Below are 24,902 nucleotides of genomic sequence, written 5' to 3' on the forward strand. Positions count from 1 at the left end.
CTTTTTATTAAAAAAACAAAAGAATAATTTATGACTGCAGGCATGCAGGCCTTGCAAACATATAATAATAATATAGTTTCACTTAAATACTGTTAATGGATAGCTAAAACTTAATATTACTAGGAACAATGTTCAATTTTAAATACATAAGTATTATATTTCAAGAACAAATATTCCATTTTTAAGGGATAAACACTGTACACATACGGTATATTTTTTATACGATTTGCTTTGTCAAAATAATGTTAAAATTACATGTGAAATGCGAAAGTTACAAAAATGCAATGTTAATGATTCAGTAAAATATTTCACCATAAAGCAGCTTGATCGATTCATCGCAGTATCAAAGACTATAATTTAAATTCTAAAAAAAACTATTATTTATAACGTATGCGGTATGGTCAAAACCTATGTGGTCGTCATTTTGTATGGACATTTGATTATACTAAAACCATTGGACCTCATCCTTTGTGAGTTAATTGCCCCAGCAGGAGGTTTATTGCGATTTTATTTCGATTGGACTTGCTGTATAATGTAGTGACGTCTGTTTTTATTACACAACGGCTGCGCGACCACGCTGTGGCCAAATCACTGTAATTCCTCAACATCTTTAACTCTGGCGCAATGCGTTTGAAATGTTTTTTTATTATTAATTTCCAATTACTTGTGGCAATAAACTTGTTGCATTTACAATGTTACAGATACTACACTATGAAATATATCTTATTTATTAGTGGTCCGGTTGGTCTTCGAGGTCTTCCAGGAAGATATTATTATCATGAGGTAGGAGCGCTATTAATTCTGGTTTGGGTGCGTTCATTCGCTTATTTTGAACTGGAGAGATTCTCTGGTTTTCAGTCTGTCGTGGAACTGTATTAATTGATTTTTTGATGCAGCGCAGCCCGTGCTGTTGTTCATGTGCAGGTTTGGTTAAGTTGGCTTAAAAGCTCCGTCCTGTTATTGACGTATATCACAGCGGAGAACATTTCATCCGATGGATTTAACGGCGATTTAATACGGGGCATAGGAGTTTATAAACTTTTTGTTAATGTGGATTTTTCGAGTTAATTTTTCGTTTTGGTGTATTCCTAAGTACTTCACTGAGCCAACTTCGTTTGAAATGAGAATACCGTTTATTGTGCAACTGTCTCATGTCTGGTTAAATTTAATAATTTAAAGTTACGGGACTGATCTGTCTAAGTTTGCGGCTGTTCAGTTCTTTGATATCCAACAGTCCTTTAACACAACACCTATAACTTTAATAAAAAGTCATGATACGCTCGTGCGAAGATTTTTCAATAAATAGATACGATATAAAATTTAAAAAAAACTAGGACCATACGCATTGGATACCACTATTTTAGTTGCACATTTCGTGCTAGAAGTTAAGCTCATGGGCTGAAATCATAATAATATTGAACTTATAAAGTTTGGATAGTTTTTGATGATTCAGTTAAATTGGTTTGAAATATGTATCATAAGTATCTACGAGTATATATAACTGTATGGTCAAGCCGATGTGCCTATATATTATTTTTAGTATATTTTTACTTAAAAACAAAAACGCATTAAATTCAAATTTTGTTCTCATACAATGTGGTTTTTACTTTTTTCTATGTGATTTTATCATAATTGTTGCAATTATTTTAGGGAATATAAAATAAGCTCATACAACAACGTTTAAGTTGTTTAATAAAGTCAGCTAAACTTTAAACTTTTGAAAGAGCTAAGAACATTTAAATATTTTAAAAATGAACTTTCTTTTAAAAAAATACATAAAATATTCACATTTGAGAACATTGATACGCTTTAAGTAAACGAAGTTATTATATCATTTCACATTTAGTTAACATTTAATAATATGTTGTGTCATGATAGTCATAAATTACAATATTTAAATAAATATTTAGTCTTTATTATTTTTAAAAGATTTCTGTTATTATTAATTTATTAAACATTATGTTATTATATTATTATCCTTACAACATTTTATAATTTAAGTATTTTTAATATACGTATAGCTGTAGGTACGGCTTTGGCAGGTGTTTAATAAAATATGCCTTCTCTTCTCCACCTATTAGAATTGAAAATGCAGTACAATAAAATTGATTTAATTACAAAACGCTTGTCTTAAGTCTTAACTTAATAGTCAGGTGTAATGTAAAGCTATTCATTACAATACTTCCTGAGACTGTGGAGATGGTTATAATATTTGTATTGCCATCGCAGTCGGTTCAAACGCAGACCAAATTTAATTAAATAATTCATAATATATATATATATATATATATATTAATTGTATTTAATGATCTGATATTTCGAGTTGTTAAAGTATCTTATTAATTACATTTATTGTATAATGGATGCGTTATACATACATAATTACATACAAACATACATACATACATATACAAAATAAAAAATGTTTTATACGTCTATTTTATTTGACTGCAGTTAAATATAAAATAATACAACTATTGTAGATATTTTAAATCAATCGCTTAACCAATAAATTTCAACAATGTTCAACACATCGTGGCGCATATAAATAATAAACACAATAATTCAGAATACCAAAGTTAATATTTTAAAAGTTGATACTACATTAAGCTCCGTGTATATCATCTTGAACAGTGATTCCGAAACTTATTTTCCTCGGCGTACATATTAGTTATGTGTTACTATTCTGCACACTTTTGATAAACATGGCATAGATACTTCTCAATAATAAGTGCGTATTAAGTCCGTGAAAATTATCACAGACCAAACAAACATTAAAATACATATTTGTTCAATAATATGGTTTTTCAATTTGTAGCTTAAAAATATTTATCTTTTTAATTTAAACATATCATTATATCAAGCTATTATACAAACGTCTTGATACAGTACAAAATAATAATATTCGTTCAATTATTTTAACAGGCCAGAGATCGGCTCGATCACATGAGTTATCTGAATTGAAAATATTAATTTATTTTTTTTAAACAAATTCTGTACAAATAAAAAAAAATACATTAATTAAAAACCGAATAAATACAATATTTTTTTACAAAATAATCATGTTTTAAAAACATATCCCATTTATTTACAATAAAGCTAAAAAAAAATCCAATTAGCAAATTCATTAAAAAACGAAAGGCAATCATTTTCAATTCAAATTTTTTATATCAAAAAGTAATGCCATTAATCTAAACAATTTTATGGAATTACCTACTAATCTATTTATAACTAAATAATTTAATTTTAGATTTATCATATTTCCAAACAACTTTCCATTCTTTTGGTTCATTTGAATACATAAACCTAACAAGAAATAACAAAATATTAAATACTAGTATTAAATTCAGTAGGTACCTAATTTGTCCCACATTTAATAAGTAAATGTCTTATAAGGCTACATAATATATATTATTTGAACATACATTAATAATTAATTTAAGTTGTATACTACAGACGACTGACCATGCAAAGTAATATAATACAATGTTTTTACACATGCACATGATATATAACTGGATAAAAGCAAGATAATGAGTTGCATGCACGCGTACAGTAATGTACTTAAATTAAGCATAAAAAAACCTTTCTGTATTCAAAATAATATTTCATTTTTAATGAGGTTATTATAAATCAACAAATTAACATAACAATATGCAAAAACAAACAACATACATAATCTATACTATTATATAAATAAGGAAGATTTGTTTGTTTGTAACCAATAAACTCAAAAACTACTGGACCGATTTCAAAAATTCGTTCACCAATAGAAAGTTACATTCATGGGAAGTGTCGTAGGCATAAATTTAGTTCAATAATGTTAATAAATAATTAGTAATTATTAATAATTAAAATAAAAGTGTAAATAAACGTGGGTTTCAAGCTACATGCAACCCGACCTTTTTCTTTTGAGTGTGTTTTATCGGCGTGTAGATGTGAATTGTTCCGAGAAATAAAATTCAACAATCTATATAAAATTTATACGAAGGTATAAACTATAAAACTGCTCACTCGCGTGGTCGGTTCCCTACGCCGCTATCGTTTGCGGAATCAAAACATTGTCGCTTGAAAATATTTTGAATTCGCTTTAAAACTTATACATTTATAATGTAATCTATATTATATAATATATAAACGGTGTGAAAGATGTAGAGTAATTCATCAATTGAGAACGGCTGGACCGATTTTGATGAAATTTTTTGTGAGTGTTTGAGTAGTTTCCTTAATGGTTTGGATTCACAATATTGGACCCGGTAGGTCCGACCCGAGGAGGTGCTCAGACAGGAATTTTGAGATTTACGATGGAAATTGTTGTTTATAAATGGTTGCTATTGGTTATAGGATAAATAATTAGTCGAAATTTATTAGTATTTATTATTTTATTGGTTGCCATTGGTTGTCGGGCAGATCATGTACAAGCATGCATCAAGTTGAATTTTCGCACATTGCCTGCAAAGGTGATTGAGTTGCACTTATAGCCGTTTATCGGCGTGTCTGCAATCCACCGCAGGTGGATTGCCTTATTGATATGCTGTCACACATTTTCCACTTTCCGACATAGTCGGATTGCCTACGAGGGTGTCTGAGTTGCACTTACTCCTACGTGTTACACCCAAAAGGAGTTGCATAACCACAATTTTTTTAAGAGTTGTCCTTTTTTACGGGCAACGAAGTGCGTGGCATCGGCTAGTATTATAATATTTTTTTATACAAACGAATATTTTTTTGGTTTTTGTATTTATTTTCTATTGAGTCGATCTATAAAGTCGATTTATTATTTTTATCATCTAAATTTTTTTCATATTTATTTCATCAAAAACAAATCTAAATTGTTTTTATAGTACTTTAAGACGTGATAACTAACCAGCGAAGTGTTTATTAAATGATTGTATGAACGGCTGACATGGAAATAAAATATACATTTTTACACAACAAAATATTGTTATAAAACATATTAAAATCACTAGAAATCAGAGTTAGGAATATTTGATTCATCGTTTCAACATTGCGATTTTAATTATTACAATAATCACTGACATATTTCCTTAGCTATACATTTTGAGTTTTGATTAACACTGTAAATTGCGTTATTCTTCAAAAGTTATCTAATATTATTGCTTTTATTTTTTCATAACTATTTTAGTGAAAAGTAATTACTCTATGAACTTTCCACCATTGTAAAAATAAGTTCTTTTACGGTGATATAATCTGACATTGCAGCCAATCGTATTACATTCGGATATGACACTACCACAACTACGTTTGGATACGCATTACTATCTAGACGTTCATTCGCCCACAACAATCAAAAACTAAATAAAGTATATTGAAATAGAACGAAAACTATTATATTTTTTTTTTTTTTTCAAAAATAACTGACCACTCACTTTTTATTAAATTGACAAATATGATTTTTCAACCGAGTCTTATGATATTACCCAGCAGTTTTTTCTCGGTATTTCTATAACAATATATTATTATTGTTATACATTTAAAAATTTGATATTCCGAATACCACGACATAATATTATGTATTATAGTAATACGGAGCTATAACTTGTTACGGTCGCGCCCGATGGTTATCGTCGTGGACAACATAAAATATATTATCACCCCGTGACGGTAAAATTATAATAATATTATAATCCATCTTGGTTTTTTTCAGCACTGAACACTTGACGGCCACTAACTACACGGTGATCGGCGTCGGCGGCGGCGGCGCTGGCGGCGGCGCTGGCGGTGGAGGTGGCGGTGGAGGTGGCGGTGGCGGCTCCTACCCGGGTTCTGCTAGGACCAGTGCCGGCACGTCGTTGGCGTCTTCCAGAGAGTCCAGTTGCGCCAGCTGTCCAGGGATCACCCAGCCGTTCCGCATAGCCATGTTGGGTGCCACGGGCGTGGGCAAGACGTCGCTGGTGTGTCAGTTCATGACATCCGAGTCTCTGCACATTTACGACGCTTCCATAGGTGAGTGTGCATTCTCCGACTGCAGTCCGTCTGCATTCAACGGGTCAGTGGGTCACCGGTCGATGGGGGGGGGGGGGGGAGAACTTCCTCGACACGAAACTGTCGCCCCCGTCGGTGTTATAGATTAGCCACGTTCTTAGAGCGATGATCAACCATCCGTATTTTACTCACCAGCATAACAGTGACGCCGTGTACACGGGAATTTAATATCGGAGTGGGGAGAGAGGCATCATGGTAGAAAATAATACTTTAAATGTTCGTAAATACATATTTTACATTATTTATATGCTGTATGAGGAAGGGAAGGGAGTTGAAAACCCTAACCCCTCCCCCGTTGTCTGTGGTCCTGCAGCATAATATTATTAGCATAGTATTATAGGTACCATCGCAGTATAGACCAAAGTAAAAACTATTTTTTAACAGTATAATCATACTGCTGCATTCATCTCTTTTACGACTATAAAAACTATTATGACAGTTTCTCCGTTGGGCTTAAAGGTAATCTGACTCACTATATATTATGCAATAATAACTAATTGATACCAGTGTATTGATTTCCAGTTGATATTGATACTTGAAAGGTTCACTCTGTATTTGCGTCTATAGAAATTATTATCACCGTGTTCCTTTAGACGACCCGCAGGTATAAAATCATCATTGAATTATTTAAGTGCCTATCTATCGTCTTTAACAGTACGATTACACTCACTATATTATAAGTAGCTATATATTAAGCTGATATCATTTGCTATTTAAATAATAATACTTCTTCACCTTAGTACTCAAAAATTAAAATACCAATATAAGTCTGTACTACTAAACCTCTATTTACTTAACTCCGCATTCATCATTATTTATTATTATCAGACTTCAATCAAATCTATTCAACTAGAATTTAAATATTAATTATTCATGCGATGCGATGTTTAATTAATATGCTACGTGTCGAATAAGAATAGCTGGTGGAATACAAAATGTAAACATTTAATTTCAATCAATACCTATAATATATTATAATAATATCTTGTGGGGGACGGAGTTGCCGAGCGGACTAAGCGTCGGTTGTAACGCACGCCGGAGCTGGTTCAAACCTCGGTTCACGGGTGGCATTTTTCTTCGGGCAACTGGGAAGTCACGGTGTCCGGAGAGAAGTGCCGCCACCATCTGCCATCCCCCACCCGGGCATGGCAGATACCCACGGGTGCCCACTAAAAAATCTGCCAAAACTACACACACGTGTTTACACTTACAGTTCCCTCCCACACAGTTTAAAAACCACCCAATGACCTAAGTTGCCGCTGCTTAATTAATAAAAAAAAAATAAAAAAATAAATATCTTGTATGTTTATCTGTAATATTGGCAACGATACATGTTGACCGACATGTAGATATATGTTGACAGTAGCAAACGGGAATTGTAAAGTAATTCGACACTATTCCATACAGTGGTAGATGGCATTATGACATTAAAATTAAAGACGTCTTATACTCTTATCGACATTATGTCAAGCATAAAATAAAATGGTTTTAACTTTTGACTTGTTTATTTATTGAGCAAGTACTATAGTATTTCGATTAAAAACTTTCCATTATTTATTTTATCCTTCATTCCTGTACATAGTAAATACACTTACTCGTGTTTATTATTGGACAAAATTAAAAATGATAGATGTTTCAGTTATGTAATTACATTAAAACATCAAAGACCTTTTTTCAGTTAAAATATCCACGACTGCTATTCATATGACGTGGTATTTTAAATAAACAAATAATTTCACCGTACGTGCTTCTGGGCTTCAGTAAAATAGTAGATCATAAATATCATCTAGAAACCTTAAAAAAATGGACAATAATATTGTAGAATTTATTAGTACAAATAATGTACATTTTTTAAATATTATTTTAGAAATAATAAAATAGTACCTACCTACTATTTATTTCAAACAATTTAAAACGACTCAGACCGTATTCAGAATAACAATGAGTTTAGAAAAGTGGTATTGCACTCCTCATTATTTATTAATTTAGCATACTTTAATAAAGAGTAAAATTCACATAAAAAGCATCGACTTAAGTATCTCCAGCCATCTTATTTTAGGTTATGTGAAGAAAAACGATTGATAAACAATGATATGTGTTTTTTTTATTTTTTAGAAAATTTAGAATAGTTATTAATTTGGCAGGTCAAAAGTAAAAAAGTGCAAAGTACATTTCTAATTAATCGTAAAAAACTAAAAACAAAAAATGGGAAAATGGCAATATTTACGCAAGACAGTGTAATTTAAAATATTTTGGATTATTTTGAGATATTTATAATCATTTGATAATTTTCATATTTTTTACATTTTTCTCAAATTATGTTGATAATTTTTTTCTTGGCAAAACTAAGGTCCAAATTCTTGAAAATGTAATAAAAGTTTACTCTTACGTAGTTCACGAAGCTAATCTCGTAACAGCGTCATTTCATATACTATATAAATGTAGATGATTTTCAGTCTTACTTTATTATTTCCCTACACAAGTTGTAAAAGATACATCAATTTCCCCTTTTTAGATAATATATTTTTAGCGATGTATAAAAGAAGACCTTGCAATCTATGACCTATATTGTTTATAAAAATCGTAATTATCTTATTGATTATACCTACATTTTAATTCACATTTATTATACAATTATTATTTTTTTTTTGGTTGAGGCTTCGACAACTGAGGTCATTATTAGTCTGTGGAACTGTGGGGGAGGGTACTGTAGGGCACTCGTAGGTATCTGCCATGCCCGGGTGGGGGATGGCGGCCTCTATCTCCGGACACCATGACTGCTGAAGAAAAATGCCGCCTGTGGCCGAGTTCAAACGGGCGACGGTGCACGTCGCAACCAACGCCTTAATCCGCTCGGCCACTCTGTCCCCCACAATTATTATTGTTATACACAAATACACACAAACGTTATTTAAGCAAATTATTAATAATCAATTAATATAGATAGTAGGCACCTACTAAGTACTAACTATAGTAGTAGTCAGTAGAGTACTTAGAATATGTTTTATAATAAAGTATAAAAATAATAAATACAATTATTTAAATTAAATTTGAATAATGTTAACAGTAACTACAATAAATCATTTATTTCTATATAAAATTAAAAATAGTCATCGATCAATTTTATTGATCCATATTATATTGTACAATAACTGTGCATACAAATATTTGTCAAAACAATCTAAAGTAAATATTTCCAGTATTGAAATATCAAACCTACTAAAAATACAAAACTTTAATTTATTTATTTAAATTAAAAATATTATATTAAAAAAAAATCGTTTAAAAATAATGGACCATTACCAGCAAATTGAAAAATTTTAAACGTTGAAATAAAGTCTTTGATTCTTTTTAAATTTAAATTAATGTTTTTCTTTATATAATATTATTTTATTTCTTAAGTGTAACTACCAAAGCATATTTTTAACGACATTTATATTTAATTATAATTAAATTGAAAACTGTCATTCGTTATAAATTTATAATATTTTTTCATGTTTTGAAAGCAACTGTTTTTGTCTCAATATAATTTTCGTTATATTATTTATGTAGAATAGAAATATTATTTAATAGTATCAAATAATTATATGGCTAGTTTAATATTTTCACTGATTTAAGAAACTTGCAAGTATATATTTAAAAGATCCACTCAATCAACATCTAATTACGGAAAATGTTTAAAAACCTTAAACGTTTATTTTAATCATTCTTAATCTAACCTGTCATATAAGAATTAGACTGTAAGACATGGGTATTTTTATATTATTAATGTTTCAATATTTGTCGCTGCCATTTTAACTAGTCAGAATATTGCCCGTTTTTTACTTAAATATAGTGAAACACTAAATATTTAACATACATTTCACTACTTTTAGTCTATAAATGCATTGATCTATATACTATGTTAACATTTTCAATTTGTTATAATTAGGTAACTTAATTTTTATTTTTATTAACTGGTCAATTGACTGTTTAGTTACATAAGTTATACAAATAAACAACACTATCTTAAACTACACCATAAAATATTTATTGAATATATAGAAAATACTTACAATATATACATATTATGTCATAAATTATATTTATTACAACTGCTCTCTAACTTGACTATAATTTATTGTGCGGCAATAAACTTCCATGCAATAAGTCGTTAATAAAAACCTAATAGTATACTGAAGTGTTTGCGTACAACAATACAATATATTATATTATAATTCTATAAAATGTATCTAATTGAAGTTACAGCATTCACATTCGTATCCTTAGTGGATAATAGTTGATAACCGGTCGATTGATAAAATCGAACTAATGTAATAACTGTGTGTGCTATTCTACGTAGATAATTATTAACTTTAATACGAGGTAGAACTTGTCATGTACCTAATTCCAAACCCGTTGAGGTTTAATACATTTAATACGATAGAATTTTCGATTGGTTTTACTATTGCCTTTTCATGAGAATTGATTATTATTGTCAGCCCATCTTTAATATCTCAGCTGATTAGAGCAAGTTCTGGACAATTAATATGTAGTGGTCATTTACAACTTATAGAGTGAACTGTGTTTGAGATTTGTTTCTAGAAATTCAGTAAAATTTGAACACAAGTTTGTGTTATTATTAAACAGTATTATTGATAAAAAAAAAAAAAAAAATGTTTTAAATCATTATTATTGTTCAGATTTATAATGCTCGCAAAGTAAGGATGCTAAAAGTGTTTTATTGCATGTACCCATTATAAGGTCGGCCATTAACGAAGGTCCTAAAGAGGAACAGAGATGGTTTGGATAAGGTTTTTTATGAGCAACTTAATAAGCCTAATACCCGCCGATTTTTATAAATCCTAACTGAATAATGACACGCAGAGTTACATGGATAATCATCCACCCATCCATCTATGTACTACGCCCACATTGGATGAACATTCCACCATATATATTGCCATTATATACGCTTACAAACCAAACCACTCCATCACAGGCGATCTTATAAAAAGTTAAAAAGCGTGTCCATGTTATTAGTTTTTTTAATGTTATATTGATATACATAATAATATGTATAATGTATATGGTTCAAAGTATTGATTCAAAGTATTATGTTTAGTGTATAATATGTACCTGCCTTTATAATATATTATATATTTTCACACAATCACACACATACCCGTACATATTGATTTTTATTTTTAACCCAAAACTTAATTAATTCTCGCGTTATATGGTATAGATACCAACTAGTTACTACCTGCACATATTTTGACATTATATTATATGAATTCGTTTTCAAATTGTTTATGCTTTTTAATTTTTATTGATATTTGCTCCAATGATATTATATGCTAACGTGAACAAATACAAATTAATAATCATATAAAATATAATATAGGTGATTCTTTTCAAGGTTAACACTAATTTTTGGTAAGAGTTTTACGTTTTTGAAAATATTATTTTGGATGATTAGATGTCATAGCAAAATATTTTGTATAAATTAACTATATTTTTATTATTATTTTAGGTTCCTGAGCGAAGCAATAAATGTTTTGACCGTAAACATTTTCTAAATTTATTTAGTTTTTGTATGATAGCATACATTATAAATTTATAATTCCTAAGTAGAACATTTTTTTGAGTGTTTGGTTCATAAAAACCGATTTTTCGAACGAATTGTTTATTATCTGTGGGGCTAGGAATTTTATGAATCGGCATATTTATTTTGAAACTTCTGATTAATGCCTTTGTTTATAATGTCCACAAATCACGTCATGTTGAAGCAAATGGTGGTTATTTTATTTTGTATATTTCTACATATTTTGAATAAAATGCATATTATTGCATAATATTTAATCAATAAACACGTAAAATGCATTTTCTATGGTATATGTTGGTAGTGTTGGCCGCGAAAGAATAAAACGCATCCAAAAAATACACAAGTATTTAATGTACTTTATAGTAGGGATAGTAATTTAATTTATATCTTATATTAATAATGTCATACACTCGTGCAACTTTAACAGTAGTTTAGATTTAATGTTTAAGATAATTAAACTACCTACAGTAAAATTAGTACGTGTTATACAGTGAGTTGCGTGTTGTTTGTGAATAGATTTTTTTTTGCTTTTGTCATTTAAAATGCCAAAAATGCAAAGTATTAGAACAAAACATCGACAGCAGAAGAATTTTATAATACCGATACGAAAGCACAAATTCGTTTACTAATTATAACCAATCAATTACACCATAGAGATAATTATATGTACATATTATATTATTTATTATCAATAATATGTTTAAATTTTAGATCTGAAACTTGATACTATTGCCTACTTGAAATTAATAATAATAGTAGTAGGTAGTTGACGAGTGCAGGGTTTATTATGATGGTATATAATAGACCCGGTAACGGATAAGAAAAGAGTAATCTGTTGCAAAAATAGAAAATGAAACGAGATTTTCTGTGGGCATGATTTATTTTTTGAATAATTCAGAAACCTTCAGGTGATGAAAGAACTATCTAGGCAGTTTATCTGATTTATTAGGCATGTTTAAACGGAGGTCGGTGTGTGTGAACCACGGATATGTGTATAGTTTAAAAACAAAACAGCCACAAACTATCTCCCTCTCAAACAGTAAATATCCCCGTGGTTGTCATTTAACACTTTCCAAGATGGAGAGTAATTTTTCCATGCTAATATGTTGGAGCTTTTTGGATAAGAACATAATATACACGTATTTCCTTTTCAGCCATTCAATATTCATTTGGCATTATGACTTCCAAGAAAAATGTATTGTGTTACTTCGGTTTTTGTTTATAGACTTCAGTGTACGTAAATATATAGTGAAAAAATACAATCCTTCATAAAGCTTAGAACTCATACGAGTATATACTGTAAACACATAATGCATTAGATAAAATAAAAAAGATTTTATGTTAAAGAAAAAATAATCATCTAATTCTCTAACTAAGATAATAATATATAAGAATGAATCGAATAAAATCTATTTACCCGATACAAACAACTTTTAATCTTATTATTTTAGCGATATATTAAATTTTAGCTAGTTAAATAGGAAATACATAAGAAGAAATAGGTAAATCAGATCCAATTTTTTGATTTAATAAATAATTAAAAATGCGTTAATTTAATTACGTTTAATTGCGTTAATACCAGATATCGAATTTTTTTAAACATAATGTATTGTTTATAAATTAAACACTAAAAAGCCAAAGGTCATAGATAATATTATTATGTAATATAAATCATAAATTACACATAATAATAACCAGTAAATTACGATATTATTATTAGTCAATATAACTTATTCTTAAATAAAAGAAACATCATAATAATAAACTAATACGTAAAATAGGTATTTTTTTTTATAAATAGTTTATTATATTTATTTATTCTTGATGATTTATCTTAAAAATTACCACTTGATGAGTTTTTTATATATAAATAAACTGTGCTAACTAATTTATCCAAATAAATGAATGTAAATTATATTTTTTTTTTTGGAAAAATAATGTTAAATTTGAGTAACACTAGAGTCATTAAAGGTTAAAAATATATAACTATAATATAAGAAGCTATTATTTCTACATTATTTCCGACTTTCTTGTGGTGTTGTACCCCTTTTGTTGAATGTTGATGTAAATTACTTTTTCGTTTTACTTTTATTAAATGAATTATTTCGTTTTTAGTAATAAAAATATAGTCTATGCGTTGGTTGTCCTGTTGATTCAAAGTTGTGCTTTTTTTATGAAGCAACCACGTTTTTGACTGGTTTTTAAATTGTGGTGTTCAAAATGATTTATTAAAATGTGTCATTTAAGTATATAATAATATAAAGGTTCATATTATATAATTAATGATAATTCATACTCATTAATATAAACCTATCTATCTATAAATATAAAAATCAGGCACAAGTAATCATTTTTTTGAAAAACACAGTGTTTAAATTTAAATAATTATACATTTTAATGCATTATAATCATAATTAACCTAATATTATTTAGGTACCTAGTTACGAATGTTAATATAATTGTTTACTATATTAAAAATATAAATTATCTAGGTATGAAGCACAATTAAATAAACTATTAAAATATATGAACTTACCTTAATAGTTATCTAACCATTGATATTGAATTGGGATCATTGTTACGATCTTTGCAATAATGTATAGCGAATATTATTGCGTTTATAATTTTCTCCCGCTAAAAGTCCGGGACGAGAGAAATTCAAATGTCGGGGGCTTCGTAATGGGAAATTAAAATATTATATTGGTGCTATATTGGCCGTTGCGAAAATAATACTCATTTTTCTGTCGCTACCCATTTGTTTCCATAAGGATTAGGTATAGGTAGTATAAAATCGGTACGTTGCCTAAATAATTTCCAGTAAATTGGATGTTTCAACCGTTATGTCACGCCTTGCACATTATATTATTATATTATGATGCGACCACGATAAAAAAAAAAATAATAATAATAATAACAAAAAAAAACGTAGTGCGCACGCTTGCTGATTTTACATATACCTAATCGACGTAACGTAACCGCATCAACCCTCTCTGGCGGGGTGTTCCCTCCCGAAGGATTTGACGACCCGTCTACGTGCTGCACAGGGGCACCCCGTGCACTCTTTTATACTATCATCGTGCAGCTATTATAATATATAGTGTGATCATATTTTGTGTCCGTGCGCACGTCACAGGCATATCCTTTTGAAACAATTTAATGCCAAAGTATGGGATATGAATATTTACACTCTACTACACGCCACGCACTATTTAATAATGCGTGGAATACGCGGAATACGTGTAATACAAGCGTTATAGTAATATTATGTAAAAAAAAAAAAAACCCCTGTTACAATAGGGGGAAATTTAGGGACGAATAACGTTGAAATTTGCAGAACGATTAAAACATCCGACAAAAAAATATAACTAAACGTACTGCGACATTTAAAAAAGAGAATACAATTAATTATACCCAACGAGATTATGAACAAATATCATTTTTGTTTCAAACCATAAAATGTGTGTCATATTATTATTATGATATTAAAATATTATGAATCATAATTTACAAAAAAAAAATAATAATAATAATATCATTATGTATTATATTATTATTATTTTTTTGTTTTTTCATTATATATTTAACCCAACAAACACACTTCGCCATACTCCGTGTAAAAAAATTGCTTAGTATAAAAAAAAAACGGCTCTAAAAGTTGTGATATCATTTTATAGGTAGCTAAATCTTTGAAACTTTGAACTATAAATATAATTTATGCTAAAATAATCTGCTAAAAATTGATAGTAAAATCAAGCTATAAGTTCAATTTTTTTGAAGATTAATTCAACATAAATGATATCTATAGTTCAAAGACTTAGCTACCCATAAAATGATATCACAACTTTTAGAGCTGTTTTTTTTTTTATATTTAGCGATTTTTACACGGAGTATCGCCGAGTGTTTTTATTGGGATATCACTAATTTTTTGTTGAAACGTTATTATTTCGGGAACATATTGGTTTTATAATGATGTTTTTTTTTCATATTATAATAGTAATAGTAGAAATTAATATTATTATTATTATTTTTTTTTGATTGCTTATTGGTTGCCATAGGTGTCGCCGTGTCGGATAGTGCATAGTAATGCAGGCCGCAGGGAATATTATCTAATAAAATGTTGAAAATACGCTACAATAATTTCTAGTTAAATTGGCTATAACTCTGTTGATATTGTTCAAAATTATTTGAAAACTACACCATGCACTTCTACGGAAAATATTAGATTATTGTATTTCCAAGCTTCATTATTTAACTAAAGATTTTCTATGAAGAAATTTTTTTCGTGATTCATGTTGCTTCCTGTAATTATTGTCTGGCAGTTTTCGCGTGTATTTTAAGGCGCACTTTTCTTTTGTATTTAACGAGACCCTGCCGGGTTGTTGGATATTTTTTACTAAATTTTACTATTATCTCTATCACTTTGGGAATATATCCTACCTATCGATATAGTTTATAATCGCGGTCAGTTTCAATAATTTTGTTTCATATATAAAAGTACAAAACATAGTGTATATTTTATTAATCAAATCTGAATTTAAATATTTTCGTACTATAATGCATAATTTCTTATTTATAATATGTCAGCTGCATGCCTGTATGTGTCCATTAAGAAAACTAAAATATTATGTAATATTTAGTTTATTCTTTTTCCCAATTTCAAAACCAAATTGTACAACTTAGATTTTAATATTATGTTTATATTATTGAAATTAAATTAAAATGATTATTATTATAGGTATCTATATAATTTTTAAACAAACAATGGGTAAACCATGAACGTCTAGTTTTATACGGTTCTAATAGTCTGATTTTCTAAAATTCTAACAATTGGCTACCTACACAGGTTAAAGTAACATTCTTTAATATTAATTACCCTCTAACGTACGTATAGCACAAATATTTTCATTTAAAAATAAAATATAATTCATTTTTAATTGATTTTTTATGGATTAGGTTTTTATTTCCTGTTATTAATGGATTTGTATTTTGTAATATTTATATAATTATAAAAGTATTATATTACAATAATTTATGGTATATTTTATTAATTTTTTTTTGTTTAACCAAAAATGAATTTTAAATAAGTAAGACGTAATAACTAATTTCGGGAACCTAATGTAGATAATGTAGGTATATAAAATACCTACATACTTTTTGCAAAAAAAAATATAGACTCACAAAATTCGTTAATTCTATGAATAATTAAAGTACAGTGTATAACAAAATATCAATTTGTTTATCAAAATAAACATTTTTAAAAACAAAATCGTGAAAACAGGAATAAAATATTATTTGTTAGTTTAGATACATAACATTATAAACGAGCACAAGGAATCAAAGAAAAAAGACTACGGTTGCGTTCTTTTCAATAATGGATAAAAGGCTATCAAGTAGTCCAGTATAAACGTAAAGTCATTACCGTCTTAACTCATTTCCTGAAAATAAATGCTCCTCCATGGTTTAGTATACATACTATATAGCATTAAAGTGTATAAGAAAAGCCTCGGATTATCAATCTGTAGAATCGATTATAAACTATCTTCTTTGATTACCGTACACCCAAAATGTTAAGTATATATTTCATTACACATCCACTAAAAGTGCGATAAATTAGCTAATTCTCTTCTAATAACCTTAAGTACTAGTGTAAAATATTATGTGAAAATGAAATTATAATTTAAGTATAGAGCTAATTAAATTACATTAGCTTATATCTATACCTACTGTTATAATGCATACGTCACGATATAATCACGATTCAAATTCAGTTAAATAATACTTTCAATTGTGTAAAATATTAAAACTTTTATTTAATACCTACGTGCTTAACGTGTTTTATTTATTATATAAGAAAATATATAAATAGGTTAAGTTAATGGTATTAAATTGATCTGTAAAATACATAATTAAGTAACTTCTTCTTTTATCATGTGGTAGACTATAATAGTTACATAAGTAATAAAGAATATATTAATTACGATTATAATATAAAGGTACCCACTGCCCCCCCCCCCCCCAGCAGACTGTGCCTCCAAAAAAATCATGCCAGGATAAAAAAAAAAGTCGTGCGGTGTGTACTGTACCCTGCAGGACCTATAGTTTTTGATTAATTGTAATTTTTTTAGGCACGCATTTATTAACTAGTGATTATATTATCATATGATATTATGTTCATCATATGGTTTTATCAGCTGAAAATATTCAATTACCGATTATCATTTCAAAAATGTTTTTAGATATTTTACGACTTGTTAAAATAATTTAAATTTTGTCAGAAACTCAAAATATTTATTACTGATTTACAATTTGTATGTTGTTTACCTTGTATAATGGATGGGAAAAACAGTATTTTTATTGTTTTGACAATGGTTATACTTTTTGATCATCTTTAAAAAATATTCCTACCATCGTGAATTTTGTAACATAAAAAATGAATGTGCTTTCATGTCTAAAAAAAATAGGTCTCACAATTTAAAAATTTGTTGTGCCTCCTCGGCCACTAAAGTCTGAACATGCCTAGAAGGTATATTTAACTTATTCAACATTAATAAAAAAAAGACGTGTAACGGCTAAAATAGCATTCCATAAGTTTTATTTTTCCAATCAACAAGAGCAGCGACTGATTTAAAGATGTACACCTACATCGGACTACATATATTTTCAATCTTCAAACTTTAATTTTTTTTTTAAGTTAATCAACGTCTTTTGAATATCTTTTAATGTCTTCGAATTTTCCTTAATACAGTCGAGTCACGATAACTCGAAGTTGAAGGGGGATAAAAATACACTTCGAGATACGTATTATTCGAGATATATAACTAGAATTTATCAAAATAAATTAAAACTTCGAGTTATGTAATGAAATATAATAAAATATAAAAATTATAAAAATTTATGATAAATATATGTAAATAAATGTTGTATAACATAACTAAAATAGATTATAAGTATATGTACAATGTGCATAATATGTATTATTTATTAGATACAGTAGAAAAATAATTTGTAATTAATTTTTGGGTTTTCGGCTGTTTATTGACAAAATCCCATACTAACATTATTAACCATACATACATACTTACTGTTATTGTGAATGCGCTAATAATCAGTTTCTATATCTACTCATTTTATCTTAAAGTAGATAAAACAAAATATTACAAAATACCCAGATACCCATATATCACAGATATAAATCATATACTTCGACTAAGCTATTCATTACAATTTTATATTCGAGTTAACAAGACTTATAATACATTGAGTGTTATGAGAATTTCTAGGGGAATTAAAAAAAAAATCGAGTTGTCAAGTTTTTCGAGTTATCGAGGTTCGAGTTATCGCGACTCGACTGTAGTACTGTACCTACTGATTATTTTTAATTTGACTATTTAATTTTTTGAACTCCTGTTTCACTTTGTAACGTATTTTGTACATTGCTTTAAATAATAGGTAGCTGGTACACCATTTAGATAATATCAGAAATATAATCGCACAACAGCCGTTACTACTACGAGTCACATAATTGGCAATCCAAAATGTTATTATTGTTTTTGTTTTAAATCCAAAATATATTTGGTAAGTAATCTTAAATGAGTTTGGTATATAAACGCATTAAAATAAGATAAAACCGTTGAAAATATCCATGGATATAAATGGTATTAATTTACGTTTAGTTCATTTTCCCTCTATTACAAAGATTATAATATGTTTTATTATATCTTTCGTCTCTGTTCAATACTAAATGAAAAGATTATAATGTTAAACAAAAATCAACATACATCAAAAAACATTTTAAAAAATACACTTAATACCATACAAATACATGATAGCCTATGCACCGAATTGTTTAATTCCAAATATCGCATTTACATTAACTTTTAAACGTATTTCATATTAAAAAGCGTTAATCCAAGTATTCAAACTTCAATTTCGTCTAATATATAATATTATAGTAATATGGTAATTTTGTCTACTTACGGCGCTACCCAAAATAATATATAAGGTTATTAACCCGTCAAAATGTATATTGTTAATATCGAACTTACGTCATGTGAAGGACTTCAAGTTTATGTCAGTTTATAATCTCACAAAACAAGGGTTTTGAAAGCCATTAACCCTTGCAATTCATAACCACTTAGTTTTAAAACGTCAAAACTCTTATTTAAATATATATCTATCTAATAGCTAACATTAGATTACTATAGATAATGAGTATGTTATAAAAAATTGAAGTACCTATACCTAAGTATTATTATAAAATAGGTTCTTTATGAACAATATTTTAACCATGGTAAAATTTTTTTTTACAATTTTAAAAAAAATCATTTTTAATTTAATATGAATTTTATTTTTATAAATTATTGTACATCGAACCTCTTATCCTTATACACATATAAGTAACTGTTAAATACCCAAAAATATCATTATTAAAGCTCCATTACTCTCATAATGGATATTCACGAGTATAAATTTTAAATTTTAAATTGTTAATATTTTACATGATATAGAAAACAACTGTACATAAATGCTTACATAAATACATTGATTAACATCTAAGTTTTTTTTCTGTAAGAGGTAATTCAAACATAAAATAAATTCGGTGTTTTTATAAATTCTATGGACTCTGACCTGTATATCGTTTGTAAGCGACAATTATTTTATTTTTTCTCGCTGAATGAACTTTTCTAAAAATAATTGTAAAATTAATTTTAAAAATAAACGTGTTAAGATGATTTTTTTTATTCGACTTACAATATTATACAAGGATATTAATTGAAATAATGAGCAGCTATATTAACCTGATTATAACGAGTGAAGTCGTTAATTAATGATAATGAAGTTAAGATTGAAATTATATCACACACTATATTACTTTTTAAAATGTAAACTAATCTAATTTTAAATACGTTTTAGATTAAGGATAAAAAGAAACGATGAGGTAAATGCTTGAGATCGACAACGTATTATAAAATAATTCAGACGTCGACATAGTTGTTATTATATTAATCATTTGTACAATAGATACGTCATCACTAGCCGAACGTGATGAAAACGGTATTTGTTCAGTTTTTTTAATCTTATGTGGTTTCGAAATATCGTGAGTTTCCGGTCGAAATCAATCGAAAAGAAATTATAATTACAAAACTCCTAGATAACAGTAAAAATGGAACAATTACGACAAATGACAATCTACGACTTATCACCCTTAAAGTCTCCATTATATCTTCATATCTTTATCCCACAGTCCCTGCATTATTATAGAAACAGTACAACGTGATTAAATATAAATTAACTATAAATATTTTAACTGAATGACATAATAACTACCTAAGGTTATAAAAATTTTCTTCCGGCAATGAGTTTATCTTGACCCCGATTATATAGATTTCAGTTATAATGATATTTATATTTATTCATTAATTTCTTTATTTACTATATTGAAGATAATATTAAAAACAATAATAATCATGATTAACTAAATAAAAGATAATTTGACAGAAATTGGAGGTGGGGATGTCATTGTTTAAGCATCAGTCGATACTGCAGTGGGAATAAGTTAATAAAACAGTTTATTTAGGTGATAGGCAAAGAGAAAGGGGGGAGGGGTGAATTAGGTATACAACAGAGGAACTTTGAAATGTAATTTACAGGCAATTGAGAAGTTGGATAACATTTTTAAGAAAAAATATTAGTCTGGTGGAACGCCTTTGATTAGCAAGGATGGACAAATTATTAGATAGGTATTTATAGATGATGAGTATTGAGGGTGTTAGGTGGAATAGACGAGCAGCAGAGGGTAGGAATCTGCGCTGAACTCTGTCAATTTCTAAAGAATCTGTAGCAAACGAGAATATAAAAACGATAGTCAAAACTCAAAATAAAGAAAAAACAGTTCAATACCATTTATTTTTCTAATTATCAATATCATTTGATAAAAATCAAGTGGAAAGAATTCTGTTTTTTAGTTAAATTGTATTTACATTGATATTATACGTCTTTTTTATTGAAATATTATCTTTCTACAGAAATCACGATATCGTGTTAAATTCTATGCTAATAATAATCAATATAATAAATTGTATTTTTTTCAACATAAATATTTTTTTGGGTTGGATAAATGTTTTTTTTTTTCTGACCGATTTTTTGTAAGTTGTTCGTTGTCATAGTTACTTATTCACAAAAAAATATTTACGATTCATAGATTTTCTTTGTAAAGATGAAATATCGAGTAGCACCCACTTTTTATCTGATATTCGTTTAATATTCAATTTATTCTTAAGAAGAAGTAAGCGCACTATTGGTTTTCTCTTTGACCCGCGCTCAACATGGACAATTTTCGTTCAGCAAAACCAATTTGCATTGTTGTATTTAATATTGGATTAGATTATACAACTTAAAGATAAAAATATTATTTATGGCACCTAGTGGCTAGTATGATTTTATTGATATTTTAGTTTTCAATCGACTTATAAGCATTTTAAAAATTGTAATATTTTTCATAGTTATAACTGACATTAAAATTAAAGTATCAATAATTAGGTCCTCTACCTTGCCCTAGATAATATTGTTAGCTTTAAGTTTGGTTATAGGTTGTAACATTCTAATATTTTAATATTAATTAATACCTACAACAAGACCGGCTCAGGGCTCTGTTCAAAAACATTTCCTATGTTGCACATGGGTCAGAGAGTGAAAACAATCAGTTCACCGACATTCTCTTAAGGTTGTGATTTACAATTGGGTTAGGCTAGGTTGAAAATGTACAATCAACATTACACTTGTCACCCGATTTCCATTCAAATGACACTGGTAGCAATTTCCATAATAATGGCAAGTCATATCTATGCTATCTAGTTTACTATTAAAAAAAAAAAGTGTCGCTCAGTAACAATATAGGTTCTATGTGAGTAATTAGACATGAAACGTTCTTCTTTGTGACATAATTATGGACTCTAAGGGTTAACGATTATAATTCATTCATCAATGAAAAAACCATAATAATGGATAAAATATATAAATGTCTTGGTGCTGAGTTAGTGCACTATACGCTTGTTTTTTATAATATAATTTAAGATGCACTTTATAATATAAAAATCATATTATATCCCATAGTGTAAATAATATGTTATTTGCTTGTTCAAATATTTCTAGATACGTATTATGCGCATTATATTTTTATAAATCTGTGTATTTGTATGTAATGTTTTTACCCAAAGTTGCGCTTACGACTTAAAATGGTTTTTAATAAATAATTTTCAAAAACAAATTTTCATTGTTAGCCCAGTTATAGACATTAGTTCTGCCGTTAATAATTTAATATGAAGGTAATACCTTATAGGGTCTTTTTATGCACCGGCATGGTAAGAGCTCATCCATTCTTGTTAGCCAATTTTATTATAATAGAACGAAAAAAAAGTACTTACGTAAACTTTAAGACCAATTTTGTTTTTCTCATTACTTTTTATTAATCGTATATTTTTATTAATTATTTTTTATACACTTACGTATTAGCCAACGTTTTAATTTTAAATTGTTTTTACCATGAGTATTGATATTAATAAAGAACATATTTTACTTTTCATAATACAAACAAGCATAGTTCTTAAAAATAGTTTTTAAAAGTATTTTAAATGGTTAGATATTTAAATGCTTGAATGTAAAAGAATTTAATTTATTTTAAATATTATAATATATTATGTATTAAACTAATATTAACTGTAGTTATTAAATACATTAGTGTCCTTATTCTTAGGTCTTGATTTAGGTAAAATAAAAAAAGGTAAAAATTATTTTCATACAATTATCATCAGCGTCATAGTGTCATAGCGTCATAGCGTTATAGTATGATATAAAGAATTGCATTTACTGTAGGTATTTAAATTTCCACGGGATTTAATGTTCAAGATGTTGTTTTTTATTAAATATTTTTAAATTTAAAATACAAAAATATGTTTTAAGATTTAAAAATATAATACCTTTTTAAAATATACAAAAAGTGTTTAAATACTTAAAAATTATTCAAACAACTACATTATATTAAAATATTTCTGCACTCTGAATATACGACTATTATTATGTTCAATAATAAGTTATTTACTCGTATATACTCGTATATTATAATAGTAAGTTTTCTGAATATGGTCAATTATAGCACTTAAATATCAGTAAATTTTAATTTTAAGGGGAGAATATTTCACTTAATACTGGCGTATTCAACCCATAGCCCACGTGATCTTTATGAGGCAGGTCAGCAAATTTTATTATAACAAGAAGCTTAATGGGGGACGGAAAGACCAAGCGGACTAAGGCATCGGTTCAAAACCTCGGTCGCGGGCGGCATTTTTCTTCGGGCAAGTCACGGTGTCCGGAGAGAAGTGCCGCCATCCCTCACCCGGCCATGGCAGCTACCTACGGATGCCCACTAAAAAATCTGCCAAACTAACAAACACACGTGTTTGAACCTACAGTACCCTCCCCCTCATTAAAAAAACCACACAATGGCCTAAGTTTCCGCGGGTTAATTAATAATGAAAAAAAAAAAAGAAGCCTAATCAATAAATCGTTATAAAGATAAATAATAAATCATACACGTCGGCTGTAATTTAAAATTTAAAACTAGGTATATTGTGTTTACAGTTATGTGTTTACAGCGAATAACCATCTAGTTTTTTTTTTATTAAATAATAAGTGGTTGCGGACTAAAATGGTTGAAGATCCCAATTTCAAAATGTACTCGATTTTCTCGTAGATAAATATTGATCATATAGAAAATTGTTACGATCGAATTATATTTATTGTAAGACTAAACAATATTAAACTGGCTATTTATTTAGGTGTTTATTCCTAATATACTAGCAGTTTTCGGTGGTTTATACAACTATTATTATATTATAGTTAATTGATTTTATTTAAAACTAATTGTATACCTCTGCATTATAAACAACGTATGCAATGAATACTCTCCGAGCACGTTACCGCGTGGATCACTTTATTTCCATACACCTTTAATGCTATATTACTATATTAGTGATTAATGTTTACATGCTTAATTACCGAGTCTTATATTTTATAACTTTCACTTTCTATCAACCCTAACATTAAAATGCTAGTTTATACGTGGACGTGCAACACTCGAGTGTTAGCGTTATCCAATGGTATGGCGCACTACCGCTGGATTTTAATTAATTACCTATTGTTTATTTCTAAGACTACCCACCACCAACACTTGAGTCGACCAAGTAGGTCACTACCCAGTGTGTTCTCTGCGTTCATTTTTTTAGTGAGCAGACCCGCACGAATTGCATTTCAA

The 24,902-nt window shown here is 28.3% G+C and overlaps 1 protein-coding gene across 1 annotated transcript in view; it reads left to right on the top strand.

The window, feature by feature from the left end:
* LOC132942367 (myb-like protein O) overlaps positions 1–24,902 on the top strand; it is a 226,106-nt gene that overhangs the window by 180,885 nt on the left and 20,319 nt on the right. The window contains exon 8 of the mRNA XM_061010683.1: positions 5,669–5,967. Within this exon, the coding sequence (XP_060866666.1) occupies positions 5,669–5,967 (299 nt within the window). The remainder of the gene's footprint in view (positions 1–5,668; positions 5,968–24,902) is intronic.

This window comes from Metopolophium dirhodum, chromosome 4 (genome assembly GCF_019925205.1).
Source record: "Metopolophium dirhodum isolate CAU chromosome 4, ASM1992520v1, whole genome shotgun sequence".
NCBI lineage: Eukaryota > Metazoa > Arthropoda > Insecta > Hemiptera > Aphididae > Metopolophium > Metopolophium dirhodum.